The sequence below is a fragment of the Neolamprologus multifasciatus genome, chromosome 15, assembly GCF_963576455.1.
Source record: "Neolamprologus multifasciatus chromosome 15, fNeoMul1.2, whole genome shotgun sequence".
Classification (NCBI taxonomy): Eukaryota; Metazoa; Chordata; class Actinopteri; order Cichliformes; family Cichlidae; genus Neolamprologus; species Neolamprologus multifasciatus.
Genome location: NC_140453.1, coordinates 14,155,321 through 14,183,251, shown reverse-complemented (window position 1 = coordinate 14,183,251; position 27,931 = coordinate 14,155,321). Strand labels below are relative to the sequence as shown.

At 40.0% G+C, this 27,931-nt stretch overlaps 2 protein-coding genes across 4 annotated transcripts; one reads left to right on the top strand and one right to left on the bottom strand.

Annotated features, from left to right (window-relative positions):
- The first annotated feature begins 1,551 nt into the window (after nt 1–1,551).
- Nucleotides 1,552–17,003, top strand: capn3b (calpain 3b). 2 transcript variants are annotated; one of them, XM_085133863.1, is made up of 23 exons: nt 1,552–2,086; nt 5,756–5,825; nt 6,383–6,501; nt 7,998–8,131; nt 8,551–8,719; nt 9,087–9,170; nt 9,257–9,348; nt 9,500–9,577; nt 10,170–10,330; nt 10,453–10,622; nt 10,718–10,729; nt 10,882–11,090; nt 11,192–11,228; nt 12,880–12,903; nt 13,096–13,182; nt 14,978–15,052; nt 15,132–15,189; nt 15,268–15,332; nt 15,518–15,586; nt 15,666–15,744; nt 15,905–16,021; nt 16,235–16,293; nt 16,606–17,003. In XM_085133863.1, exons 1-23 carry the CDS (start codon nt 1,769–1,771, stop codon nt 16,630–16,632), a joined length of 2,313 nt encoding a protein of 770 aa, XP_084989989.1. In that variant the 5' UTR covers nt 1,552–1,768; the 3' UTR covers nt 16,633–17,003. The 2 variants fall into 2 exon arrangements, with proteins under 2 accessions (XP_084989989.1, XP_084989988.1); XM_085133862.1 differs by lacking the exons at nt 1,552–2,086; nt 5,756–5,825; nt 6,383–6,501; ... (7 more) ...; nt 10,718–10,729; nt 12,880–12,903 and having other exon boundaries at nt 10,749–11,090.
- On the bottom strand, nt 16,931–27,887 carry znf106b (zinc finger protein 106b). Of its 2 annotated transcripts, XM_085133842.1 has the most exons (21): nt 27,763–27,887; nt 27,326–27,530; nt 27,143–27,204; nt 26,387–26,590; nt 25,173–26,282; nt 24,711–25,068; nt 24,568–24,628; nt 24,010–24,164; nt 23,870–23,930; nt 23,043–23,775; nt 22,911–22,960; nt 22,632–22,765; nt 21,336–21,470; nt 21,031–21,147; nt 20,748–20,939; nt 20,128–20,190; nt 19,287–19,406; nt 18,936–19,007; nt 18,724–18,795; nt 18,476–18,622; nt 16,931–18,369 (listed from the first exon to the last, which is right to left on the bottom strand). In XM_085133842.1, exons 2-21 carry the CDS (start codon nt 27,449–27,451, stop codon nt 18,313–18,315), a joined length of 4,029 nt encoding a protein of 1,342 aa, XP_084989968.1. In that variant the 5' UTR covers nt 27,452–27,530; nt 27,763–27,887; the 3' UTR covers nt 16,931–18,312. The 2 variants fall into 2 exon arrangements, with proteins under 2 accessions (XP_084989968.1, XP_084989969.1); XM_085133843.1 differs by having other exon boundaries at nt 27,326–27,830.
- Nucleotides 27,888–27,931: the final 44 nt, after the last annotated feature.

Genomic DNA, 27,931 nt, shown 5'->3' with positions numbered 1-27,931 from the left:
CTTTTCAGTCTACACGACTAATGTTGAATTAAACTGGGTTTAAATTGAGTCCAAATTTAAGCAGAACACACCACTTAATTTATTTTTTAATTGAAAATGTTTACCTCCTGACTTTTGACTTTGTGTTGTACATAATTAGGTTTGTGCAAAGCTATTAAATCCAAAATATCGTAGAGTTTGCATTAAATATTTATTTATAGATAGTATAACAGCCTTTTCTGTCGATATGTAGATATTTGTGTAGTATTATGCTGCATTTTTAATATTTTGTGGTTTCAAGGTAAGATAAAGTTACAAAAAAGGTGAACTCTTTAAATTCCCAGAAATATTCCAGAATAATTCTTCCTCACTGCCCATTGTATGTAAATTTAATTACACTCACTGGCCACTTTGTTAGGTACACCTGTGTAACTAACTGACAATGACCTGCTGAAGTTCAAACTCAGCATCAGAATGGGAAATAAAATGATTTAAGTGACTCTGATTGTGGCCTGGTTGTTGGTGTCATCGCTGTCGTTTACAAAGAATGGTCTTGAAAAGAGAAAATATCCAGTGAGCAACGTTTTTTGGGTAAAAATGCCTCATTGATGCCAGAGGTCAGAAAGAGTTTGCAGATGACTTCCCAGAGCGCTTTGAGGTGTCAGATAACCACAAATAACCAGTCATGGCATCCAAGATATAGAGAAGAACATCTTTGAAGCACACAAAACATACAATGTTGAAGCAGATCGGATTCGTTCACGTTCACCAAAATTGGACAATAGAAGACTGGAAAAACAATGTAGCACCCACTGAGCATCATTTCAACACCACAGCCTACCTTAGTATTGTTACTGACCACGTCCATCCCTTTATGATGACAGTGTTCCCATCTACCTGGCTACTTCCGGGAGGATAACTCATCATGTCACAAAGCTCAAATGATCTCAAACTGTTTTCTTGAACATGACAATGAGTTGACAGTACTAAAATGGCCTCCACAGTCACCAGATCTCAATGCAATATAGCACCTTTGGGATGTGGTGGAAGAGGAGATTCACATCTCTCCTCACATCGCAACTGTGTGATGTTATCATGTAAATATGGACTAAAGTCTCTGAGGAATGTTTCCAGCACCTTGTCTCATCTATGCCATGAAGAATTAATGCAGCTCTGATGGCAAAAGAGGGTCCAACCAGGTACTTGCAAGGCGTACCTAACAAATTGACCAGTGAGTGTATCTTTGACTGTTGTATGAAAGTAGTAATTATCAAGCTGTACATTATAAAAAGGACTAACCAACAATTCAATTAATATTTTTTAAGAAATGGCATGAGGACTTTTTAGTGAACACCAGACTATAGTAGCAGCTTATTTTCTAGTCTCATCTTGACCCACATTGCAGATTTTCTTGTCAAAAGTTTAAAAAAAAATTGATTAAGCTCTTTTAGAATATGGATCACCCTTTTTAACCTCTCACTGTGACTTGGAAATGTTAGGACAGGGTCAGAGTTTCCCTCTGAGAAGCCCCCGCCCCTCTTTTAAAAGGTCTATAATTAGGTTCAATGAGCTCCAGGGACACAACAGTGAGTGCTGGTGTGAGAGCAAGACTGGTGGCTGCCCATGACCCATGACAGCACTTTTTATTAAATAAAGGAACTAAAAGTGAGCACTGGAATCAGGGAGGTTACAAGAACGTTTTTGGGGCTATTTTGAAGCATCTTGTGCAACAGAGTTTCCGTTTTGCACTTGAGAGAGCCGAGGAAAGGCCAAGGAGTTCACTAACAAGATGGGAGATGAGAAACAAGACGGCAAAGTGCCTCTCGTTGAAGAAACAAAGGTGAAAGCACTTTATGAAACTGAGACATCTTTCCAGCTGGATACCAAAGCTGAGTACCCAAATGCAGGGTTGAACTCCATCTACTCAGCAATTCTCAGCAGGAATGAAGCCGTCAAAGATGCCAAGCGTCTTAAGACCTTTCTGGAGCTGCGAGACAAATATGTGGAGAAGAATGTTATGTTTGAAGACCCTCTGTTCCCTGCAGATGACTCCTCACTTTTCTACAGTAGTAAACCTTCAATGAAGATTGAATGGAAACGTCCGTCGGTGAGTGCCAGTCTTCAGGGATCGTGTCGTTTAGGCCAAGTTGCACATAATGCGATTGAGTCTCTTACATGTTTACATAGGTGCTTCTCTTAAATCTGTGTACCTTATCACTTCCTCCACACCACACGGCTGGAGTGTCAGGTTCAGACGGTTGCATGGTGGCTCACGCATTGCGCTCGGTTATCACCTTCTACAATCACAGACAGCTGTGACTCTCACGCAGAGGGTCGCACTCAGCTGGTGCTGGGATTCAAAGTGGCAACTCAGCATTGACCTCGGGTTTGATACTTTTCCAGGGCGTTTGCCTTTAGCGATAAATAAGTCAGACTGACAGTCGTTAAAGTGGCATTTGGCAAAAGGTATTCAGACATGTTCATGTTACATGCAAACACACTGAGAAAGACATTAACACCAAGAGGCAGAAGCAGCGATGAGAAAAGTACTGCCTGTTACACAAAACTTATGAATCATGTAAAATGCTCTTTTTGAATTATTCCAAATATTAGCTCACGAATGTAAGATGACCACCTGGATCATTACATAGTAAATAAATCAGTGGATCCAACTGGACACCTTGCTAATCAGCTGTTTTTTCCTTTAGCATATTTAATGTTTCCTTCATAATATAAATGCTTTATGAGCTACAGTGTCTATATTTCTTACCTTGCATAGCATGTACAGGTTGGAAATATGCACAAAAAAACTTTGAGTATCAACATTGTGGTATGTGTCATGGATTTAAGAGCTTTAAACTGATACACTTCGTGACACACCTAGTTCTTGTCAATTGTGGGCAGACAGATTTGTGGACAGTTGATGCCTCGCCATGACATCAGCTCATCGATCCTTTGGCTGGATGAGCGAACAAAAAGAACAAAAAAATTGAAATCTGTAGTGTAATATATGATATCAGATAAAGGAAGTGGAGTTAAAACCACAACAAAGTGGAAGTATTACATTTTTTTTCCTATTCACCCCTTTTTAGTTTTGTACAAAGGCATTTGATTCCATTACACAAAATTCACGGAAGTATGATAAAAATGAAAAGAAAAGCAAAAGTTAGGATAAAAAGTTGTTTAAAAACCCGGGTGCAAGATTATAAAAGGTGTTAAATAAAAATAAATAAATACATATATGTATTGCATTAATAATCACAACCTGTATGAACAGCATAAATATGGCTCTTCTGTCTATTCCTTTCAGCATGATGGTATGATATATTTTTTACATTTTCATTAAATCATAAGAAAATAATTTTCAACCCAACATTATTCACTAATCCCATTCTTAAATGCCTGCTTTGTAAATCCAGTATAACACTAACATGAAGGCTGATTGCTGCTTCATGTTTCACCACTGAAGCGTGAGACACTCAGCTGAGATCAGTGATACTTGAATGCCACACAGGGGTCAGCTGTGGAGGGTGCTTTAAATCAGGAACATGAAACTGCATTCTTATATTTTATGATGTAAAATGGGGAAAAATAGTTTGTTTTTCTTCAAAATTATTATGAAATTGCACACTACTAAAAATTGCTTACATTATATTCTGTGTACCAAATCTAACTATGTTGTAATTTCAAATAAAATACATTTTCCATTTTAATTCAGGGGAATTATGGCCTTAGTCAAAGGCTGTATTATACAATGGAGATGTATGACCCACAGCATAATTCATACTTAAGTCAAATGCTGAAATCATGTATGTATATGTGTGTGAATATACATTATAGTAGACAGTCCGGACAACAATGCCTTGTTTTACAAATACATTTGTAATCAGGAGTTATGAGGTGAGGTCTTTTATACCAGTGGGCCTCTAACAGGAGCTTCCATGTAAATATGAAGTGAATGCAGAGGGCGTCTCATGGTTCCAAAACCTGAGCCGGCAGAAGGCATTACATCACTTGCTTTCAGTTGTAAATCCAGATTTTAGTTTTCCATCAACAGAAATATAAGCTTTTATATTTTATATATTTTATATTGCAAATAAATTGAGTGTTGGGGAAGCGGTAATCTGAAATCTAACCATAAGAAGTTTGGTAAAAACAGAAAGCAAACCAGGGCAGCATGTCAGGATGGACAAATCCCCTTTATCATTTCACAAGCTTCAAATCTTTGAAACTCCTCAAATAAAGACCTTAATCCGTCCCAAAAGAGGTGAGGAAATGACACGAGGAGAGAAGAGTTGAGGAGACGGATATTTACAAACCCAATTCTGAAAAGGTTCAGCACAGGGACTTTTCTTTTACGAAGCTGTGCTTTTTAATAGACACAATATGTGGTTTACCATTGTGTTTCTGGAATAAGTAAGGCTCTCTCTGAATAGACGTTGTCCGGATAGAAGCACATGTCACTCTAAAACCCGTATATACCTTTCAGCGCTGATAGTGCCTTTTCAGATGCACAGGCTGAATTCCGAGACGATCGTAGATTCAGAGATGAACAGTTTTTCAGTTTGTTTCAGTCGTTTTTAAATGAGATTTATAGATGTGATCATGTTCATACGTGGCTTCTTCTTTGCATCACAAAGCATTTGCGGATTGCAGAATGAGCTGTGTCCACATTCAAAGATTTTTGGAAGTGATTCCCACGCCAGAATCGTGCAGTGCTGCCTCAGTTCCCAAAGATTATGACCATCCAATGATGATTTTCAGCCTTTCTGATACACAGAGTTCTCCAGAGTTTCTGAACCTTGTGATGATATTATTCACTTTAAATGATGAAATATTCCAAGTTGTCGCAATTTTACATTTTGGAGTATTATTCTAAAATTGTGCCACAATTCGTGAATTCAGTTTTCTTTGCAGATTAGTGAAGCTTTGCCCTTTACTCTGGAGAAACTTTGCCTCTCTAATAAGTTATTTTTAAACCAGTCATATTACTAACCTGTTGCCAAATAAACTATTTAATTGCAAAATGTTTCCCCAGCTGTTTCTTTTTAGCACCACTTATTTTTCCAAGCTTTTGCCACCCTCTCCCTAAGCTTTTAAATAACAGGTTTTAAAATCATTACAGATTTATACATGTATAAAATATATCATATATTTAAACATACATAACAAAACTCTGGGATCAAGATAATTTGATGTCGAAAAATAATTTTGTGATACAAATTACTGAATAAACATACATTTGATGTTTGAAAGCAGATATTAAAGTTGTATGAACACAAACAGCCGTACAGAACCTTTGTCTGGTATCAGTTACATTATAATCAGGAGCTTAATCTGTACAAATAACTTGGAAACAAAGTTTCTGGTTTTATATACAAAGCCAACTTTTTCCATGCAGTTTGATACCAAAGGAAAAGTGGCGCAAAGAAAGAAAGGGGCTGGGTTTTCTCTTGGGGCTCAGGTTTCTCACGGGGTAACTGCCTGTCAGGATGCAGGAAGTGTTGCAAAAGAGATTTTTAATCTCAAGAGTTTCACTTCCTGGATGAAGAAAATATAACAATTGAGATTCTATACCGATTCTCCATGGAAAGAACAATTATTCTGCCTTTTAGTCATTTTCGTCGTCTGCTGACACATAACAAATGCATTATGTCATGGAGAACATCCTTCGGTTAAATGAGAAAATACATCATTACTTTCATAATGTGAAACGACTGAGATTTCATAACATATTTTTAAAAAAATTCCCTTCCTGACGTTTTTTGTCTTCCAGGAAATTTGTGAAAACCCCCAGTTCATCATAGATGGAGCCAACAGAACAGACATCTGTCAGGGAGAATTAGGTAATATCTGAACTGTCTTCGCTTTCAAAAAAGTGATTTTACCCACATTTCACTCTTTTGAAAAGACATTACAGTGGTGATTTAAGCCTGTATGTTAAGTTAGCACTGTTGCCTCATAGCAAGAAGCTCCAGCTGGGGCATTTCTGTGTGGAGTTTGCATGTTTTCCTCATGTTTGTGTGGATTCTTTCCGGGTACTCAGTCCAAAAACATGCATGGTTTTAATTAATAGGTTAATTAGTGATTCTAAATTGGCAGTGCGAACAGTTTACTATCAAATGCCCTGCCTCTAACTAATTTTTATAAAATGAATGACAGCAAACAAAACAGCTACCGGAGCCTGAAAACATTAAGTCGAGCAGTGTAAGTGTCAGTTTCATCTGCAGGCTGATTTTATATTGGCCATGGGGCAACTGAGCACACTGGACAATTACTGACCTCGAGCCTGAGTTTGAGTTCGAATTCTGACACTTGCAGCAATTTGGTGTGTGACAACTCTGTTACCCTGTGAAGTAATTTGTTTGGATGAAATCACAGCTCATCAATCTGTTGTCGACAGGTGACTGCTGGCTGCTGGCTGCCATCGCCTGTCTCACGCTGAACGAGAAGCTGCTGTACAGAGTTATTCCCTCGGACCAGAACTTCACCGAAAACTATGCCGGCATCTTCCACTTCCAGGTTGAAATGTGACATTTTGGGCATCGTGCTGTTAACAGAAAACCATTTTATGTGTGTCAAATTTCTAGTAAAAGGAAAACCAAGTAAAAAGATATATTAGTCTTTTACTGTGATCATTTGGTCAGTGGGAGAGTAATTTTTTATAAATACATTTTTATGTTCTTGGATAAAGTATAAAAATGCGCCTTGGTTTGGTTTTGTTGAGTGTATTTAGTGTTAATAACCTGATTGTGAATATGTTCACTCATAGCTCAGTCTTTAAAATGAACCTTTTTTAAAAAATCCAAATATGTCAACATGGAATTATACTATAGTATCTATTAATGTGAAACATATGATATGATGAAGGATATACAGATATTTCTGTCAAATAAAAAATGTTGATGCCTTTTTTCAGACAGAATTTCCCCAGAATCTTTGTTTCATGTTTATTCAGTTCAATTCAATTTTATCACAACAACAGTCGCCTCAAGGCGCTCTATATCGTAAGGTAGACCCTATAATAACACATACAGAGAGAAATCCAACAATCATATGACCCCCTATGAGCAAGCACTTTGGCGACAGTGGGAAGGAAAAACTCCCTTTTAACAGGAAGAAACCTCGGTCAGAACCAGGCTCAGGGAGGGGCAGCTATCTGCTGCGAGCAGTTGTGGTGAGAGAAGGAAAACAGAATAAAAGACATGCTGTGGAAGAGAGACAGAGATTAATCACAAGTACGATTTAATGCAGAGAGGTCTATTAACACATAGTGAGTGAGAAAGGTGACTGAAAAGAAAAAACTTAATGCATCATGGGAGTCCCCCAGCAGCCTACACCAATTGCAGCATAACTAAGGGAGGATTCAGGGTCACCTGATCCAGCCCTAACTATATGCAATTGTTGGAAAGTCTTAAGCTTAATCTTAAAATAGAGATAGTGTCTGTCTCCTGAATACAAACTGGAAGCTGGCTCCATAGAAGAGGGGCCTGAAAACTGAAGGCTCTCCCTCCCATTCTACTTTTAAATACTCTATTAACAACAACTAAGTGCAAAGTGCTCTAATGGGGTGATATGGTGCTAAAAGGTCATTAAGATAAGATGGGGCCTGTTAATTTAAGACCTTGTATGTGAGGAGCAGGATTTTGAATTCAATTCTGGATTTAAAAGGGAGCCAATGAAAGGAAGCCAATATAGGAGAAATATGCTCTCTTTATAGTCCCTATATGTCAGTTATATGTCAGTACTCTGTCTGGAGCATTTTGGATTAACTGAAAGCTTTTCAGGGAGATTTTTGGACCTCCTGAAAACAATGAATTGCAGTAGTCCAGGGCATAGAACACATTTTGAGCTGATGATAAAAGTTTAAAAGATGTTTTTCACATGTCACATGAAAAGTTATCAGTTGTTTCGCCTTACTTAAAATTGATAAATAAATAAATCATGTTTATTTTCTTTGTATGGTAAAAATACTTTGCCGTGTCATCAATGATTTTCTCTGTCGTTTCCACACTCAGTTCTGGCGTTATGGCGAGTGGATTGATGTCGTCGTGGACGACCGCATTCCCACCTGCAACAAGCAGCTGGTTTTCACAAAGTCTTTCAGAAAGAACGAGTTCTGGAGCGCTCTTTTGGAAAAAGCTTATGCCAAGTAAGCAGAGCCTATTAATGTCCCATGCAGTCAAGCAGTCATGCACACCATCATCTGACATGCGTTGCTGTTCAGCTTGGTTCAGATTTCCAGTCCATACACTGAACGACAGTTCTTGTTTCTTCTTATTGAAAAAAAGTCTGGAATTGAACTGTTTCAGGTGTTTTTAACGCAAATTTAGGTTTTTCAATAAATGTTTTAGTCTGGACAACGAATCTCAGTCTTGAACTGCGATTTAGCAACCAATTATGAACTGTGTTACTGAGCCATATGTACTTTTGCAGTGTACTCTCACACTGATTTGTGACACACCTCGAGCGTCCTCATATTTCCCGAATTGGCAGCCAGCTCTGTGAAAAGTATCATCCCCGGAGAACACACGTCAGCACACTGACCAGAATGATTGACCTCTCTCTCAGGTTGCACGGGTCTTATGAGGCACTGAAAGGAGGGAACACTTTGGAAGCCATGGAGGATTTCACAGGTGGAGTTACCGAGTACTTTGAATTGTCTGATGATCCCACAGAGCTCTACAAGATCATGAAGAATGCGCTGGAGAGAGGCTCACTGATGGGCTGCTCCATAGATGTATGTGTTTGAGGTTAATGCATCAATCTTTGTCATGTTTCTTTCATTTTATTTTAAGTGTTAGCAAGTCAAATGCACAGATTTCACACAAAGTTTTCTACATTTTTTCCCTCCCCTCAGCTCTGTCAAAGAGAGCAGATATCTGTCATATATAACTCTCGGGCACACAGCCCCACCCACCTGCTGTTTTGCTATTATTGGCTTGAAATGGCTTAGAGTTAAAATGACTTATTTCGGACAGGGAATAAACTGAGTGTCCACAACAATACCAAGTGTAGGATAAACAAGGATTATTTTGAACTGTGAATCAGTCAAAGCTACTATGGAGTCTAATAATAAAACATATGATGTATGCTTTGTCTGTCAGGTTTCTTCAGAGAGTGAATTGGAGAGTCGGACTGAGCAGGGGCTGGTCAGGGGTCATGCCTATTCCATCATAAGCCTGGAGGAGGTAGAGTGAGACATCCATGTAAATGCACATCGTCTGGTGGACAAGGCATTTTTTTGGTTATTTTTTTTTTCCTGCTTCTTTGCAAGTGTGATGAGGTTTCAAAGGACACAAGAATTCGCCTGATTCGTTTGCGCAATCCCTGGGGTTTTGTGCTCTGGAAAGGACCCTGGAGTGCAAAGTTTGTATATTTTTACTCTTAAATAATGCAGCATATCACCCTTAAGTAAGACATGATGGTAGTGGAGGTCTCACCACTTGCCGGCATAATTTAAAAAAATAGTCTCTCCTATTTGCTTAGTTTGTATTTAGGAAATTTGATCTTTCCACAGGTCAAAGGAATGGTCGACAATTTCCGCTGCAGACAGAGAAAACCTGAAAAAACAGACCATAGAGGAAAGTGAGTTCTGGTGAGTGAAACACCTTCCCACACACCTTTTTGTCCATAATGATTTAACTTTTTTTTTTTTTTTAAATCTTTCCTCCACAGTTTTGTGAGAAGTTACTACTACAGTATAATATAGCTACTATCACTGTTAGTGTTCAGCTCAAATCACAGCTTAGCGTCAAACACCTTATGGTGACTTTGAGATATCATTGTATATAGAATGACTTTTCAACTGCCACCGTGCATGGCCTCTTTGTTGCCCCACTACTGATAAAAACCTATAAATAGCAAAACCCATCCATCCACCCACCAAGCAGTTTTGTTCACTACAAAATGAACCTGCAAAGAGATACAATTTCTAACTTTTTACAGTATAATACTACAGTCAAATTTCAAAAGCCAATAAAACCCAGGTGAATGCTAAATGTATTCAACTGTACTCAAATATCTGTAAAACTCTTTGGAGTTGTTCTGCCACTGTTTACTTAACATTTTCCTACTTGAGAACCATTCGTTTGCATTGCATTGTGAGGGAATGATGAACCTAGTGACTGTATTTACTCAGCAAGCACCTTTTTTTTTTTTTTTTTTACTTCTTTTGTGTTTCACTTCAGGATGTCCTTTGCTGATTTCAAGAAGAATTTCAGCAAGCTGGAGATGTGCAACCTGACCCCCGACACGCTGCAGGGGGATGAAAGAAACACCTGGACAGTGTCGGTCCACGAGGGTCGCTGGGTGAGAGGAAGCTCTGCTGGTGGCTGTAGGAACTTCCCAGGTAGGCTTTGTTCTTTTTGGATCAGCTTTCATCCTTTAAAAGACGATATTGTAAAAACTCTCGCTTACATAATTCGTGTTTATATGAATCTGTGCTGCATATTTACTTTGTGTATTTTACAGACACGTTTTGGACAAACCCTCAGTATCGTCTGCAGCTGTATGAGGAGGACGATGACCCGGATGACGAGCAGGTGGCCTGCACTGTTGTCGTGGCACTGATGCAGAAAGGTCGAAGGATGCAGCGCTATCAAGGGGCCAAATTTCTCACCATAGGCTTTTCCATCTACGAGGTAGTGATCACACCTCATTTTTTCTTCAGAAAGTACACACGTGTCCAGGATTTGAGAAGTTAACCTGATATTTAACTTCTTTTGTGTCTCTGCAGGTGCCGAAGGAAGTATGATGATCTTGCATCTTTCACTTTATTTGCTTGTATCCCCAAGAGAAGTTTCACTTGTATAAAAAGGGGGGGAAGAAAAGTTACAATACATTATAATATTTTTTATTGCTATCATTAACAAGTCACCATTTCTACACCCCTGTTCGCAGATGTGTGGGCAGAATCAACATCTGCAGAAGGACTTCTTCCTCTACACAGCCTCCAAGGCAAAATGCAAGAGTTACATTAACCTGCGGGAGGTAACGGAGCGTTTCTGTCTGCCTCCCGGTGAGTACGTCATCATCCCCACAATCTTTAAACCCCACGAAGAAGGAGAGTTCATCCTCAGGGTCTTCTCTGAGAAGCAGAGCACATCAGAGTAAGGGTTACTATTGTGTTTTTCTTGAGAGCCAAATTGCTTTTAAAATTACAAGATGTAGAAAGGCAGCATTGCTGAGGTATGTTTGCTTTTCTCCACAGGGAGGCAGAGACTACGATTGGATTAGATCAAACGCAGGTTTGCAGCGTAATGTTAGAAGCAGTGGGGTTGAAATATGTTCTTGCTTTTATTGCAGTGGACTGTAAACTGAAAGGCTGGTTTATCTTTCCTGTTTAGAAACCTGTTTTAATCACACACACTCACCGGTCATTTCATTAGGTATACCTTCATAGTACTAGGTTGTACCCTTTTTGCTCTCAGAGCTGCCTTAATTCTTCATGGCATTTAGTCAACAAGCTGCTGGAAACATTCCTCAGATATTTTAGTCCATACTGACATGATAGCATCACACAGCTGCTGCAGATTTGTCAGCTGCACACATGATAGGACTCTCCCGTTCCCCCACATCCCAAACATTTAAGGCAGTTAAATGTTTTTGGTACTAAGGAGACCAAAAGGTGCCCACACCATTATTCCACTACCAGCAGGCTGAATTGTTGATACAAGGCATGATGGATCTGTGCCTACATGTTGGTTACACCAAATTCTGATCCAACCATCCATAATTGAGACTCAGACCACCCAAATTTTTTTTCCAATCTTCTGTTGTCCAATTTTGGTGGGCTTATGCAAACTGTAGCCTCGGTTTCCTGTTCTTCTGCTGCTGTTGAAGAAATGTACACGATGACTGGCTGATTTGTGTTAACAAACAGTTGAATGGGTGTACATAATAAAGTGGCTGGTGAGTGTATTTCAAAAACATCTATTCAATTTTATTTATTTATTTATTTATACAGTGCCAAATTTGCTAGTTAGGGTTGCATCACATCCTTACTGTAGCACTCAACTCCCTCATCATACTCAGTTAATGAAGATAATGGACTTTCTCAGCTGTGACAGTGTATTGACTGTTTGAGGAAGTGTAAACCATACTATATCTTCTTTAATTGTTTCTTTTGTACAAAATGGAAATGGAGATCACCTCTTTTTCCTTCCGTTTTAATATAACTGAAGGACTCTGATGAAGGACACAAAGACGGGGTTGTTAATCCATACATACAGATATGCAGGTTCAGTTCCTTACACCAAAGCACTAGCGATGAAAAGTAGAAAAAATAAAGAATATTGGGGGGAAAATCCCACGTCAAGAAGGATCAAAATACTAAATTCATCTTTCCATGGAGTGCAGCAGACAGTCATTAGATGCCACATTTAACTTTAACACTATGCTCACATACAACTCCGTATTCTTGCACTCAACTTAAGTAGCTTTGCATATATTTGGTTCAAAATAACCCTCATGTATCCCAGGTGCACCCCCCTCAGTTAATCCACTGTATGAAACAAGCTCCCTTCCACTTAACCTCACTCACTCCTAATTGGCTGCTCAAACAAAAAGTGGTAGGGCCCTGCCCACCCTCTTATTCATACATACATATATTTGGCCGAATATGACACTAAACATCCCACTCCCTGTTTAAAGTCTGCATTAATATGCCTTTCAGATCAGCATGTCCTACAGATCACTGCAATGTCGGTTAGAATTTGATTGTAAAGCCCAGCTTTGTGTCTTACATATCCATTAACTTTACTCTTGAACTTTCCCTAGCTTGTTCTGATGCATATGTTCTGTACTCAGACCAACTAATAGACTTGAACTTCCAAGTGTTTCCTCCTCCATTTCATCTCATTTAATCATTTTGTCTCTCCTTATCTTATTGGTCCCCAGCAAGAAAAGAAACAGAAAGAAAAGGTAATGAATGTCTGTAGCAGTTGGATTGTTAGGCTGCTTTTTTTGCCGTGCTATTTCTTCACTGCCCCTTTCCAACACGTGTCAGCTATTAGAGTGTTTGCCGACACAATATTAAATGTAGAGTTTATGACCAGTGGGATTACTGCAAACTGACTCTTTTTTTAAATTCTTTTTGTCTTTTCTACATGCCAGCCTATTTTATTTGTGTCAGATAGAGCACTGGCCAGCAAAGAAATCGAGCACGACACGATTCGGGGGGAGAAGAAGAAGAAACCAAAGGTAATGTCCTTGGTGTGGAAGCAGATAAACTGTTAATGATGAGTCTTCTGTCACATGGCAAACAGCTCATGTCTGTCATATCTCATGTCTGTCATATTTGGAGTCATCAGTCATCAGGTGACTGATGACTCCAAAATGCAATCTTTACTGGATCAAATAACATGACTGGGAATAAAACAATTGAGTCTGAAGCCAGTAGAGCTCAAGTAACTCAGCTGCACCTGTTTTCCTGTCGAGACACTCTAATGTTAGCTGTCCGCAGTCTTGTTTTTCCCATATGCTGCTCTCCTCTGGTATCATAGAGAAACACATCCAATCATTTAATGATTAAATAGACTGATAAAAGCCATGAAAACCTCTTTTTAATGTTACACCTTATAGATATACCTGTTTTCCCTTTATAATGCCTATAAAGACCAGTTAGTATGGTAATTAAATAACTTTGTGACTTGCTCACAAGAACAGCAATAACAAAGCAAAACACTTTGTCAATCTATTTCAGTGTAACACTACCTTTAAATATGACTTTATTAATTTATATGAAATTTGATTTACACTTTTACAACAATGTCAGCAGCAACTGATTATTATGAGTGCTATAAATGCATCCTATGATAGAGAAGATGTATTGGACTACATTATACTGCACAGTATTACCAAATAGAGACTGACTGAGTGTACAGCGTTCTGTGTAAAATGAAAGTGAAATCTTCAAGTGAAAACCTTTTGAAAATGACCCAAATTTCTTGCTTCGAACATCAGGAAACATCCTTCTCTGGCAGAAAGAAGATTATCCACAATTATTTCCCCACAAAGCCAAACACAGACTCAGTAGTGGAGTCCGGTCTGGGCTCTGGCTGGGCCGTTCCAGTACTTTAATCTTCTGGTGAAACCAGTCTTTGTTGATTTGGATGCATGCTTTGGGTCATGAATTGATGAAAGAGGGAATTCTTCAAAGGTGCCACTTTGATCGCTTATATGTCTATATAAACTTAAGTTTTAAAACTTATATCCATAACTCGTGTAAAAAAGTTTTCACAAGTTTTCTTTGCAGTCCTCTCAGAAACGACATATACTGTTAGTGCTTTTAGGTGCTTGTAATCAAATGCACTTGATTAATTGATCATCAGAAAGTGGGAGTACCTCTTTAAATCAGAGGTTTTGACTGTTTACTGATGAGAAAAATTCTGTTGTGTGTCAATACGATGCAACAATCTTCCCAGGATGTATCACCAAGTTCACCCCAAGGTAATGCTCAGAGAAACTGAACTGGAAGAACTGTGGGCTTGTTTGGCAGCCACAGGACCTGGACACCTTGCTGTCATTGAGTCAACCATAAACTCCTGTGTATACCAAAGTATTCTAGATCCAAATGTGAGGCCATCTGTCAACAGCTGCCGAAAGCTGAAACTGGGTTGTGCAACAACAAATCTACAACAGAATGACTGAAAAAGAAAAGAATCGAGGTCCTGTGCACAAATGTGCCCAATGAACTGACGCAACATTGTAAAGACTCATAAAGTCATACAGAAAATGATTACTTCAGGTTATTGTTCTACAAGTGACTGAATCAGCCATGTTTTAGTTTTTCATGAGACTGCACAGATTCCTGTGAAAACTTTCTTCTTCCACAACTACAGGTGTTGGACTCTTTGAGTTAGAAGCATTCGAACTTTGAAACCTTATTTCTAATATTTAGTTACTGCTGCACAGCAAAGTTCATCAGTGTTTCTTTCCTTCACGTTTCCTTTTGTGAACCTGTCTTTATAAATAATTTCTTTCCTCTCTCCTTCAGCGGAAACTTCTCCAACCTGAGGAAACCGACGAGGAAAAGCAGTTCAGGGCTATTTACCAACAGATTGCTGGTGATGTGAGTATTGCACAGTTAGTTTGAGGACAACACTAAAGACTCTCATCGGCTAATATGAAACAAATCATCGCTCCCTCAGGACATGCAGATCTGTGCCAATGAACTCAAAACGATCTTAAAAAACGTGCTTTCCAAACGTGAGTACGCAGAAAAGATTGCAATTACAGCTGCCGCCAGCATGCTCGGCATTCACACTGAGCTGTGCTTTTCCACAGATAATAACATAAAGTCAGAAGGTTTCAGCCTTGAGACGTGTCGGAGTATGATCGCCTTAATGGACGTATCCTTTCAACTGATTTCAATTAGAGGATTGCGCGCACATAACTCTACTGTTTGCCCAGTTTCCCAGTAACAGAACAGAATATTGCACCTTATGTGAATACTTTATTCTGTAAAGTCAAAGTAAAACAGTTGGGTTGAACAGTACGTAGCAGGTGTTTCCATGACTGATGCTTTTGTGCTCAGACTGATGGGACAGGAAAGCTGAATCTGCAGGAGTTCAAACACTTGTGGAAAAAGATCAAGGACTGGCAGGTAGGATAGCTTTAACCACAGCTGATGTCTGCTCACGCTTGATATGTTTTTATCTGATTGTCCGACTTTGGGTCTGCAGCTCATCTTCAAACGTTACGACAAAGATAAAACCTGGTCTATCAGTAGTTTCGAGATGAGGAATGCTGTTAATGATGCAGGTGAGCAGAAAAACTTGCAGATTTTTCATTTGTAGCACAATAATTATTATTTCTTTTTAGAATTAACATATTTTGCCAATGCACTCCTTGCCCGTGTGTTCCAGTTTAATGTGAGAATGATGTAATTTACATATATATATATTTTTTATCTCCATATTAGGGTTTCAACTCAACAAACAACTGTATGACATCATAGCCATGCGCTATGCAGATGAACGGCTGAACATTGATTTTGATAGTTACATCTGCTGCTTTGTGAGGCTAGAAGGCATGTTCAGTAAGTACAGACCACACACATCTGGTGCCAAAAACACTTGCATAGGACTGATTATTAACCTATTTGACAGATTTAAGACATTGTTATGATGATATAGTGATATTAAATTTACTTTACTGAATCTAATTATCTTACAGAATGAATTAATGTATTTTTACAGCTCTGAGTGGTTGAAAAGTTACCCAGCTCCATAATCTGTTGTGTCTCTTACAGGAGCATTCAATGCCTTTGACAAAGATGGAGACGGAATAATCAAGCTCAACGTCCTGGAGGTAAGACACTCTTATTTTTGCTGTTCTGTGCCTCGTTCCATAACTTAATCTGGTCCTATTTAGGTCATTTGTGACCTTGTAAAGAATAAAACTTAAAGTAGGAATAAAATGAGGGTGGAAAAGCCTGGAACTACGGAAATCGAGAAGTGTACTCTGTACAGAGTGAAAACTACATTTCACTGAAGGGTGTTTCTAATATCTTTTTTGCTGACTTGAGTCACACAGTAAAAACCAAAACACAGAAATGGTATCATTAAGGTGCCTTTTGCTGTGCTACGGTAAATGACAATTATTTTTTTATTCTCTTTACAGTGGCTTCAGCTGACGATGTACTCATAGATCATGTCCATGTCAGTTGGCGACTCATCACGTGTGATTGGAATAAACTTCATGACGTAGCTCGTCATTGCTCCAATTTCCTCTAGATTCAGATTTAATGGTCAGGTTTATTCCTGTAATCTTTTAAATATTAAAACAGATAAGAAGTAGGTTTTCTGAGCTCTGATAACCAGGTTACATCAGATGTTAATGTGAAATGTAAAAAGACACGCACAGATGCAGAATTTCCCTTTGTTGTTAAGTCGTAAAGAATATGTGCCTATCAATGCTTTTATTTTAAAGTGGAGGCAAACACTGATTATTTGTTGTCATTTTATTGATGTACACATACAGTAGGTATTAAACAAAATAAAATACATACTGTACTAAAATTAAGGCGTGACTTTTATTATACAAGATTGCTGGAGAGTCTTTGGACAGCCTGGTTTCAAATACATGATGTAGAACAAAGTTAAACATGGAAACAGAAGATTTCCAAGAGTTACAGTCAGAAATGTGAAAACCAAAAGTCAGCTAACAAAATAAAGGAATAATAAGCAGGAGAATTGAGGCTTTGCATGAACAAAATCATGGCGGTTCAGCTATGTGTCAAAGAAATACAGTATCTCTGCTTCTGCTGCATCATCTTTGATCTCTCCCATCTGACTGGGGAGTCGAGGAGTCTCCTAGAAAACTCATGGGTATCATACGGAATCTCAATTCTGCCACTGGAAAAATATAAATAAATAAGATTTTAAAAATTGCCAGACAAAGTTGAAACTTTGAGTTGCGCATCTCAAAATTTTGGCTTACTAAATACCCCAAAATTTTAAGGTGCTTCTGAGTAAGTTGAAATTTCAAGACTTGAAACTGAAATGTTGATTTATAGAGAGCAAACTTTTTTTTCAGTGGCGAACACAAGCTTCCATAACATCATCAGCTGGTGGAGTTCACCGTACAGTCTACTTCACAGTTATTCTGACACGTTCCTCAATTTTCTGCATGTTTATTAGCTTCACATACAAATGAATGATATTCATGACAAACAATTTTAATTATCAAATAAATCCAAATTACAAAGTATGAAATGATCTAATGGATTAGTGGCACTTCAAGAAAATACCAGTTATAAATGTCCAAGGAAAAGAAGTTCACTTTTGTGGGATTAAAGTGGTAAATATAGGAGAAAAATCCAAAATATTTTAAGAGGAAAAAAGCCGAATATTATTATTAACTCACAAAGCGGTGAGAAAATACAAATCGCCTGAGATTAATTGACACATTTATGAGAGGAAGAAACAAACCAAGTGGCTTAACTCTGCATAGATATGCTGATCAGGTTTACATGCCTGCACTGCATGAGTCATCGCATTATGCTTTATTTTATAACCATCAGTAGCACACTAGTGATTTTCAGCACTGTGCATTTACAGGAGAAAGCAATAGAGTGATTTAGATGATTTAGAAGCTCATGTTCTCCAGCTCAAGCTATCACCCGCTGCTCATTCTCGCTGAAACACAATCTGTGTCGTGTATTTCTCTCAATTTTCTAACTTTAATCTCAGAGAATTTCTGAATTTTACTTGCAGTTTGATGACTTTGAAATCTCAGATTACCACCAAAATGACAAGCTGGAAACAAAAATGTGAGTGCGTGTGAGACTCCACCCTGGCTTGCTGCATCACTTTACCACCATTCCCATCAGGGCTGCACGTTACTGTCGTTCTCCACGTGAGTCTGCATGTGTTCAGGAAGCTCCTGCGGCAAAATGCAAACAAAACTGACAAACTGCTCTCTCTGAATGAACCACAAGAAGAAAACACATAGCCTAGCTAATGAGGTACGCTAACAAACTGTTCACTACCTGTCTGACTGAATGCTGCGTGGCAAAAAAAGTGTCGCAGCCTCTCCAGCGACACTTGACCGTCTGCAGATTTTGGTTGCTGTGATCTTTAGTAAGGTGCTGTAGCAAATGATCCTGCATGCCAAAGATCAGAGAGCAATTCTGCCACTGGAAAGAGAGCAAATACAACAAAAAATCATCAAGAAAAAGACACTGTGTGAACGTGGCTGCAGGAGTCACTGTTCCAGTTTATAACATCAGGTTCTTACCCAGCAGCGGTAGTTTTTCATCAAGTTGAGCTTTACAGCTTGAACACTGCCATCGTAACAGCCTGTGTAGATCTGCGCGTGGAGCAATCGACCACAGAGACACAAGTCAGCAGTGTTTATGCATCCCTTCCTGTATGAACTGCTGCCATGCAAGTTTATATTTAAAAAGACAAAAAAAAAAATACAGCTGGACCGGTTTTAATTGCACTTACCACACTTTTATGTACAGCCATGCACATCACCATGTCACTGTGACCGCCATATACCTGCAGCCGGTCGTGAGACTAAACAAAAAGCAAAACACACACAAAGGTTTTTATAAAAATGATTTCTTTTAAATACCCAAAAAGGTGGGGGAAAAAAATCAAAGTTCCTCAAATTGTGTAGTTACATGCACAGGGACAAATATGTAGCATCAACCAATGCTGCACAGCATTTAAAGTCTAAATGGATTTGTAACGGTCATTTACAAAAGAAAAAAATAGTAACCTAATCATCCATTCAAAAACGACTTTGTTGCATTCTTTTCTGTTCTATTTTGGAAGAAAATAGAGTCATAATACCTGTAGCTCATAAACTCGAACCAGTTTATCCAAACAGGCTGTTACCATCACTTTCCCCAAGATGACAATTGATGTGACAGCATGACCGTGACCCTTGTAGATTCGAACCAACTCGCCCGTCTGCAGACAGGAAAACATGGCAACAAAACTAAACGATAACAAGCATGCATCACTTACCAAAAGCACAAGGCTCGCACATTACTAAAGTTACACTAAAAATACCGGCAGCGAACAGTAATAGCCCTCAGCTTCTTAGTAGAAGCACCTATGTTATAAATCCGAAAATCCTCAGTGATTTTCACAAAAGTTGGCCTCTGACCTTGAGATCAAGGTTACCAGGATTAGAAGTCGTCAGACACTTTTAGTAGTTCAAAAATCTTCAGTGACATCTTTCTCAATTTATTCTGTTCACGTTTAAAAAAAAAAAAAAAAAAGTACCTCTGACCTTGATCTTGAGCTCCCTGAGATTCAAATTCTTTTGAGATTTTTAGTAGATGCACCAATTGTGTTAATTTCAAAATCCTTCACCACCTTCTTCTTGAGTTATTGCATTTTCAAACTTGAGTTTTTACGCGGCTGCCGGACGAAAATGAGCCTTTTATGGTTGACTGCTAACCAGGCTTAAAAAACAAAGAAAAATCCTCATGCTAGCAGAAATGATTTGGTGTCTGCATCTTTCATGTGATAAAACATCAACATTTTATGACTAAAAACACCCAAACTAAAAAACTAAAACAAAAAGAAAACATTAAAACAGAATTCAACTTTTTCTTAAAATAACACTAATAACTCCTGCTAGCATAATTCCATTGATCTTTTTTAAGTAAGTCAAGTCACTTACATGGATGTTGTGGGCATGTACAGATGTGTCACTGGAACCACTGAAAACCAGGTCATTCACTACCTGAAAACAACAACAACAACCAAAGTCAACAAGATGCAAGAAGTGCTGCCTGCAGGTAATAAACCAAACACCAGCCAACCATTTCCTCCCACACATACAGAAAACAAAATAACAATAACTAAAAGGAGCCAAAACATTTTCACTGTTGTCATTTTATGACTATCAAGTTTTACCACATGCTGAATGTTGACTCTGATATCAACACAGACTTGATGTTGATTATGAGAACTTTAATAACCGTTTCAGCTTTGGGCTAAACTTAATTCTTTGACTTCCAACTTACATTTAATTTATTTTCAAATACAAAAAAAAAAAAAGTAGTACTGTATTTTCATTTATAACAATTTTTACTGTCTGGCCAACAGCTGTTGTGGTCTGTTATTGCCTAATCTTGTTTCAGCCTTTTCTATCTAATTTGCTTCATAGTGTGGTGAAATATCTAGTAGCGAGATGAGGAGATCTGCAAGAGTTATGATGAATTTCTCTAAGAGTTATTTTTTTTAACATGAAATGGATATGGACAAAATAGATTATTAAAGGATGTAGAATTTCCCCACCTTCATACAAAGTACAGTCTTGGTGTGACCTTCCAGTGACCGCAGCAGCAGGCCGCTCTTGGCATCGCGCACGCTGATAGTGCTGTCATACGATCCGACCAGAAGCAGCCGGCGAGCGCCCTCCTGAGCTGTGCCCAGGCAGCTCACGCCTCGTGGGCCGTGGCACTCGAACACATCGAGCTGTTTCAGAGTCTAAAAAGATCAAAGAGGATGTTGTTGGAAAGAAGAGAAGGGATTTTTTTTAAATGAACACTATGGCATGTAATTATCCGATTTCACTGACCTTTACATCATAGCTAGCAACTGATCCGCTGGCAGTCCCAGCATACAGAATATTCCAGGCTATGTGCAAATACAGCACTCTGTCAGGAAGGGCAAGCTGCTCCAAACACTTCTTAGACTGCAGAAAAAAGTCGATTATAAGACAAAATCAATAAATGCTAAATAAAACACGTTTACTTCAACAAACACATTCTGAGTTTAACACTAAAATCCAGCCAGTGGGCAACTTTGTGACAGCAGCACTTTATTACTTCCAAAAACACGTCCAACACCAACCACATTAAGTCCTATCAAGACATTATATACCTTTATGCTATAACAGCGGATAGTTTGATCGCTTGATCCTGTGTAGAGGCGTGTCGGCATATTTGGGATGGATGACACCAGTAGACAGTTGATTTTATTTGTGTGACCGTCAAATATTGTTAAGCACTCCTTGGTCTGGATACATAAGACAAAATATAGATGTTAATAATAGACAAAAGAGACATACATTTCTTTAAAGACAAAACAGTGACATTCAGTCGTTTTTGTCTGATTAAAATCCCTCTCAAAGAGGGTGCTGTACCAAAAACCTCATTGTGATCGATTTGGTCGCCAACAGATGGCCCTCAGTTTCCATCCATTTGCATGAAAAATGCTTGTCTGCAAACACTGGCTAACTAACCACAGAGTGGTAGTAAAACTTGTAAAAGTGCAATGCAGATCAGAAACAGAGCACATTTACCTTCCAAAGAAAAGCTGTGGCTTGGACCTGAAACCACCACATTAAATGGCACAACTGCAAGTTTACGACCAATTTCTCCAATCAACTGCCAGCAACCTCTTATTCCCATTTACAATCTGCTATGCTGTCCATAGTCAGGGCTAAAGTGGACCAGAAAGGTTTGGAAAGACAGCATTCCAGAACATTCAGCTAATGAGCAACTAAATCTGGCAGTCAGGTTAGTGCATATTGATATGAGTTCACACGCTGCAGTCTGGTGTTGCTTCTGGTGATGGCCTGGAGATACTTCAGTGATAAGGAAATAACGTCCCACGGCTCATTTACACCTTGAACACACCACGTCTCACCCCTGTGATGCATTCATGGTGCACACGTAAAGCTGAGGTTGCTGTAGTTAAGCTTATAGCTGCCTACTAAAGAGGAGCATGTCTGCAAGGTTTCTGCACAGTTTGTCACACTGAATCTGCTGCGTTTCCTACAGAGAGAAGAAACAATAATGTGCGACACTGATGATGAAGAAAGATGTGAGAAAGAGAAGAACAAGAAGATGAGTGATTAGTAGATGAGTTATTTTCACAGGTGGGAACTGCAAGTGAAATTTTAGCAAATAGGAACTGGAAATTAGCCAAATATCTTACAAAATATCTGCTTACATCTTACTGAATTCAGCTGGTATAGTTAGTAATTCTACACCCAGCGTGTATCAATGCCTGCCAAATCCTACTTTAATCCTGCTCGTGGTTAACTGTCAGCTCATTTCATTAAAAACTGCACCAATGCCACAAAGATACTTGAGTAGTCCAGTTCAGAGACTCAAATTGAAAAAAAATGCTAGAGATAAAAATGGACAAAATTTTGAAGTGCCAAGAACATACCACTAGACTGTAGGCCCGAGCCGTGTTGTCCCCGGAGCACGTGTACAGGACGCCATTGTGGACTTGAAGGCTGTTCACGGGGCCGCTGTGATTTAGAAACTCTCCCAAGCATGGCTCCTCATCATCAACGGATGCTGAAATAACAGCGACTAGGTTTATTTATTTCTTTTTTTTAAGAATCTAAAAGATATAATACATATTTGAAATTTTCATGGTAAATTTTAGCTCAAAAAAGGCAGTATGTTTTATCATTGCTGACAAACAGCAGAGATTACTCACCTGCAGGAGTGTTGGCATCTTTCCCTTCCAAAGCTGACGGCTTAATTTCACTGAAGGGATGAGAGAAATGGATTAGTTTTCCTGTAAAGTTCAGGATTGGAACCCTGAAACGATCCAAAGCGTGAACCTCACCTGTCGTCCTGACTTTGTTGAGATGTTTGTGTGCTTGCAGAGCTGAACTCAGCATTCACAGAGTGAGGCGGCTCCTGTGGCTGTGCCGGAACCTTTAAATCTTTTCCAAATGAGTCCTCACAGTCCGATTCATCGACGGCTATGACCTCCGTGTTGGAGCGATCGATCATTTCAACAGAATCGTCGCTCTCGTTCCCCTTGTCATCTGCCACAGGTTGCCATTTTTCTCTTTCGGGATTACCACCGGCTGGCTCTGGTTCTTTGGCCACCATCTTTGTCTTTGCACAGTCCTGTAATCCCGCTCTTGTTTCTTGCTGCTGCTGCCTGGCAGATGATTCAAGAGAAAGAAGTATATTTGCAGATGTGGAGCACTCTGCGTTGGACTGATTGGCAGCGATGGCAGCAGCAGCAGTTAAGGGAGCTGCTAAGTGTGTTTGTGGGAGCAGCAGGGAGGGAAACAAAGATACGGGTTGGTTCACAGGGACCTGAGCAGCATCAGTTTTACTGGGCACTGTTGTGGACAAGTGGCTGGCTTGTCCAACTGACCGATGGCACATTTCTTGCTTCACTGTTAAAACGAGCGGAGCTGGAAGAGGTGGGGTGATGGATAATGCTGGAGCTGTGGAAGCTGATTGCTGAGTTGTTGAGGAGCCAGGTAACAGGCTCGAAAGAGGAATGGAGGGAGATCGAACACTGGCAGCTCCCGCTGATGATGATGTTCCTGAGTACCCTTCTGGAAGAGATTAAGAAAGACGAGAGAAAAGCATTTGTTGCCCACGGAACCATTCTGAGTTCACGTTTTCACTGCCGGTGTACATCTACCGTACCTTGCATCCCCTGCAGGATCTCAATGCGCTTGGCTCTTAGGCTGTTGACCTCAGAAGTGAACTAAAACAGCAGAAAAACCCAAACTTATGAATGGCTCCTTTGAGGTCAAACATTTATTTATTGGACATTTCTTCATTACCTGCTGTCTCAGTAGCAAAAGTCTCTGGACATCTGCATACGCAGTTTGCAGGGCATTACGAGCCTGGACCAGAGACTTGTCCAAATTCTGCAATGAGTGGCTCAACTCTTCCTCACGCAGTGACACCGCCAACAGCTGGTCCATTTGTTCCTGATCTGCAAGTGGAGGAAAAAAAAAAGTGGGAACGACTGACGAATGTTTGACCCCCCCACACCTCAAAAAACTGCTACATTATCTTAAGCTGCCTCAGAATTTAAGCATAGTTTTAAGGATAAAAGACAGTTTATGAACGTTTGAAAGCAGATTGAGGTAGAAGGTTAACGTGATATTTAGAATTCCCATATATCATCCCCAATATAATGTCAATACAAACAATGGCAGCAAGAAACATCGTTTTAAATATAGCATGATTGTCACTTTGACCTTAAGCTCAATCAATTGGCCTTGAAGGAGAGGTCAGAGGTCAAATGTGACAATGTTTGTTCCAATTTCTTATATTTCATTGCATATAAAAAGATTTGTTACCTAAAAAAAAATCTTACTAATCATCAGAATCACCTTTGTTTGACTTTGTTTTCTTCTTTTTCCCACTTGGCTCCTTGTCAGAATGATCGTCAACCTGCAACATATCAAATCACCACTGAAATGCATCGACAAACTGGATGTTTCGGAAATACGTCACAGCATGCAGTACTAATCACCGTCACCGTGGTGTGTTTCCTCTTGCTGGCACTAGTGCTGCCCCTTAAATCTGCATTAAAATCCTCAAAGTCTGGCTCCACTTTCATCTGTATTTGTGCAGCTGTCTGGCTGCTGCCAGGATCCTGAGCTGCAGCCGGCTGTCCTGAAGCTTCCTGAACCTGAGAGTCCGACTGTGTCCCTGTGTCACGCTCAGTATCAGCAGTGTCTCGGAATGGAGGGGGAACAGTCGAGTGTGGCACCGAAACAGAGTCTGGAAACGACTCCCAGTGGAAGCCTTCGGACAGCGGCAGGTCAAAGTCCTGCGGACGCACTGAGCTGTCTTGGTGAGTCGGACGATTCGACAACTCAATTCCAAACCTGAAAGTTTAAACAGTGACAACAAATAACATAAAGAAATATCAACTCCAAACTGGGAAAGCACAAATACAACGAAACACCTTATTGCATGGCAATTTCCTCACCTCTGCCTGCCTTTTGCCTTCCTTTTCACCTCCTCATGCCCTGCAGTCCAGTTCTGATTACTCCTGGCCCCTGAAAAGCTAAGCAACGTGTTTGTAGTTGATTTACATCCAGCCTCCTTCTCCCCATGAGCTTGGCCTGCTTTGTGAGCAATTCGAACCTTAGGTTTGTTTGAGTCGGGCTCAGGTGAAGCGGTCTTTTCGGTACATCCTTTAGGTGAAGTCAGGCCGTTGGTGGCCACCTGAGATGCATTATTCCCGTTGTTTGGCAGTCTGTCTGCACCTCCTGAGCTCTTTTCACAGTCCTGAGCTTTTTCAGTTGGAGCGGAGGTGCCTGCTGGCTGCTCTGCCTCAGTTCTGCTTTGTTGTGAGGTCACGGGATCAGCCACCTGGACGCCGGCCTCACTCTTCTGTCTCCGGGCTTCTCGGTCTGCTCTGCATGGCTCCCTCATGCCCAGCGCTCTTCTGATTTGCTTCAGCATGGCAGTGACATCAAGTTCTCGTATAGGAGCTGCGCTGTTGGCCGGTGCAGGTTGAGCTGAGCGGCGTGCACTTTCCTGCCCTGTAGTCGCAGCTTGGCTCCGATCAAAGATGATGGCTCCATTATCAGGGAGCTGGTCGCTGGTGAAGACTGTGTTTGTTGCATCATTATACTTCCTGCTGCGATAGTTGTACTGGCTCACAGAAGGTCCTGCCATCTGGTGCCAGAGGTCGGTGGCACCCCCTTGAGTCTTGACAAATCTTTCCATTTGGGAGGTCACAAGTTTGACTCGGCAGGGCTGATTGTTGACAGAAGCGTTATGCCAGCTTCGACCTTCGGGCTCTCCAGACATAGGAGCCAGTCTCCTGCTTTGACAATGAAGGCTTGATTCTGCATTGTGAGGAGGTCTTTGCTTACTGGATACTTTGTTCTCCTTGTTCTGGACGACACCATTGCTCCTGCCTTTGTGCTCATCATTCTGCCTTTGCTCCAGCTGCACCTGTTTTGACTGTCTATGCTTTTCCACTTTGGATGCACCAGTCTTTGTTTTGGTGGTTCCCTTTGACAAATGAGCACGCCTCTGACCAGCCACCTGCTTCAGTTTCTTTCTCTTTTTTTTTGTTACTTTCTTCCTACGACGGGAGAAGAAAAAAAAGGGGGCAGTCGTTTCCATCAACAACATATTATAAACTGGAGAAATTCCAATCGTTTTATTAAAAACAGGTGAAAAACTTACTTCTCTCTTTTTAGTGCCTTGTTTCTCTCCTTGATCCGGGTTATAGACTCTGTGCTGAGAGTCTTAAACAGAGACAGGGGCTTCACATTTTTGGACATCAAGCTCTTCAACTTGGCTTTGTGCTGAACGGTCGAGATGTGCTGGGCATACTCATTTAAACCCATGGAGGAAGCTTTGCATGCCTGACAGTCATGAAAGGAATCTCTGTTCAAGAAAGGGTACAACATGTACTGTCAGAATTAAAAATATATATGTCAGTGAAACTTTGTCATTTTTATAGATTCAACTAAAGAGATAGGAATAAATAATGTCTTTTGTGACCACTGCTAATAGAAAAGTGTTGTTTCTTGTGTTCAAGTGTTGAAAAGTGTAATTTTCTTCCATACTTTCTCTTATGACCCCCCAAGTGTTTGTGGCAGATGGCTGCCCCTCCTTTTGCCTGTTAAAAGGGAGGTTTTTTTTTCCCTTCCCACTGTCACCAAATTCTTGCTCAAAGGGGATTGTTTGAATTTCAGAGTTTTCTTTCTTACAATATAAAGCACCTTAACGTGATTTGGCGCTATATAAATAAAATTTAATAGAATTCAATATTGTTCAAGGCTACTTGAAAAACTGCTAAAGGTTTTGGCTTCTCCGAGGCAACGTATAAAGAAAAGAGAGGTGGTTCAAGACTCTTGCACTGCACTGTATGTCTGACTGAATAAAAAGTGTTTGTCATCAGCAGTGATAAACACACAAATTAGACACAGTACTCACTTGCCCAACACTGACTCCAGCTCTCTGTGATGCAGCATGCTGTGCATATGCTCGTGTGCTTCCTGTAGTTAGAGACATATTACCAAGATTACAAATTATCTATAAAGAGCTGCAGGTTAAACACTGCATGTTATTCATCTTTACTGAGAATCCAGATGCTTCGGTGAATTAAGAGCCACTTACATGCTTCAAATACCAGCTGCGACACAAAATGCAGTAGCTGCCTTTAGACGTCTGGGAGGTTTGGGGAGGATTCTGCTCCACATGGGATTTGACCACCTTCTCGTGTGGCGTTTGAACGTTTGCCATTTCTGATGACGTGAGACTAGAACCCCAAACTGTTCAGTGTCTCAACATGTCATTGCTGATGGCAGCATTTATATTGAACCTGAGCAGTAGAAAAGAAGCACAGCCATTGAAACACTTCAATAAAACGGGGGAAAATTAGCTCAACGTGGTCTTCAACTCAGAACTAGCCACTCGTTTGAAACGGTTTTAAGACTTTTTTTAAGCATTAACGGCATTACGATTCGCCAAAGCCGCTGGGAAAAGTTAATCGCATCAAAGTGACGCCTATCTGGGTTCCACGCAACAAAATCTTAGCTGCAGCTAATATTTACCTCATAAATTTCACAAGGCAACAAGCATCCACTGCTCTAATGCCGCCATGTTTGCCTGCGTAAATCACGTCACGTCAAAGTCCGCCAATCGCGTTCCGGAGACCGGAGGTTTGCGAGAGGAAAGGAGATGTCGTAGATCTACAAAAGGTAAGATGGGGCAAGTAGAAGG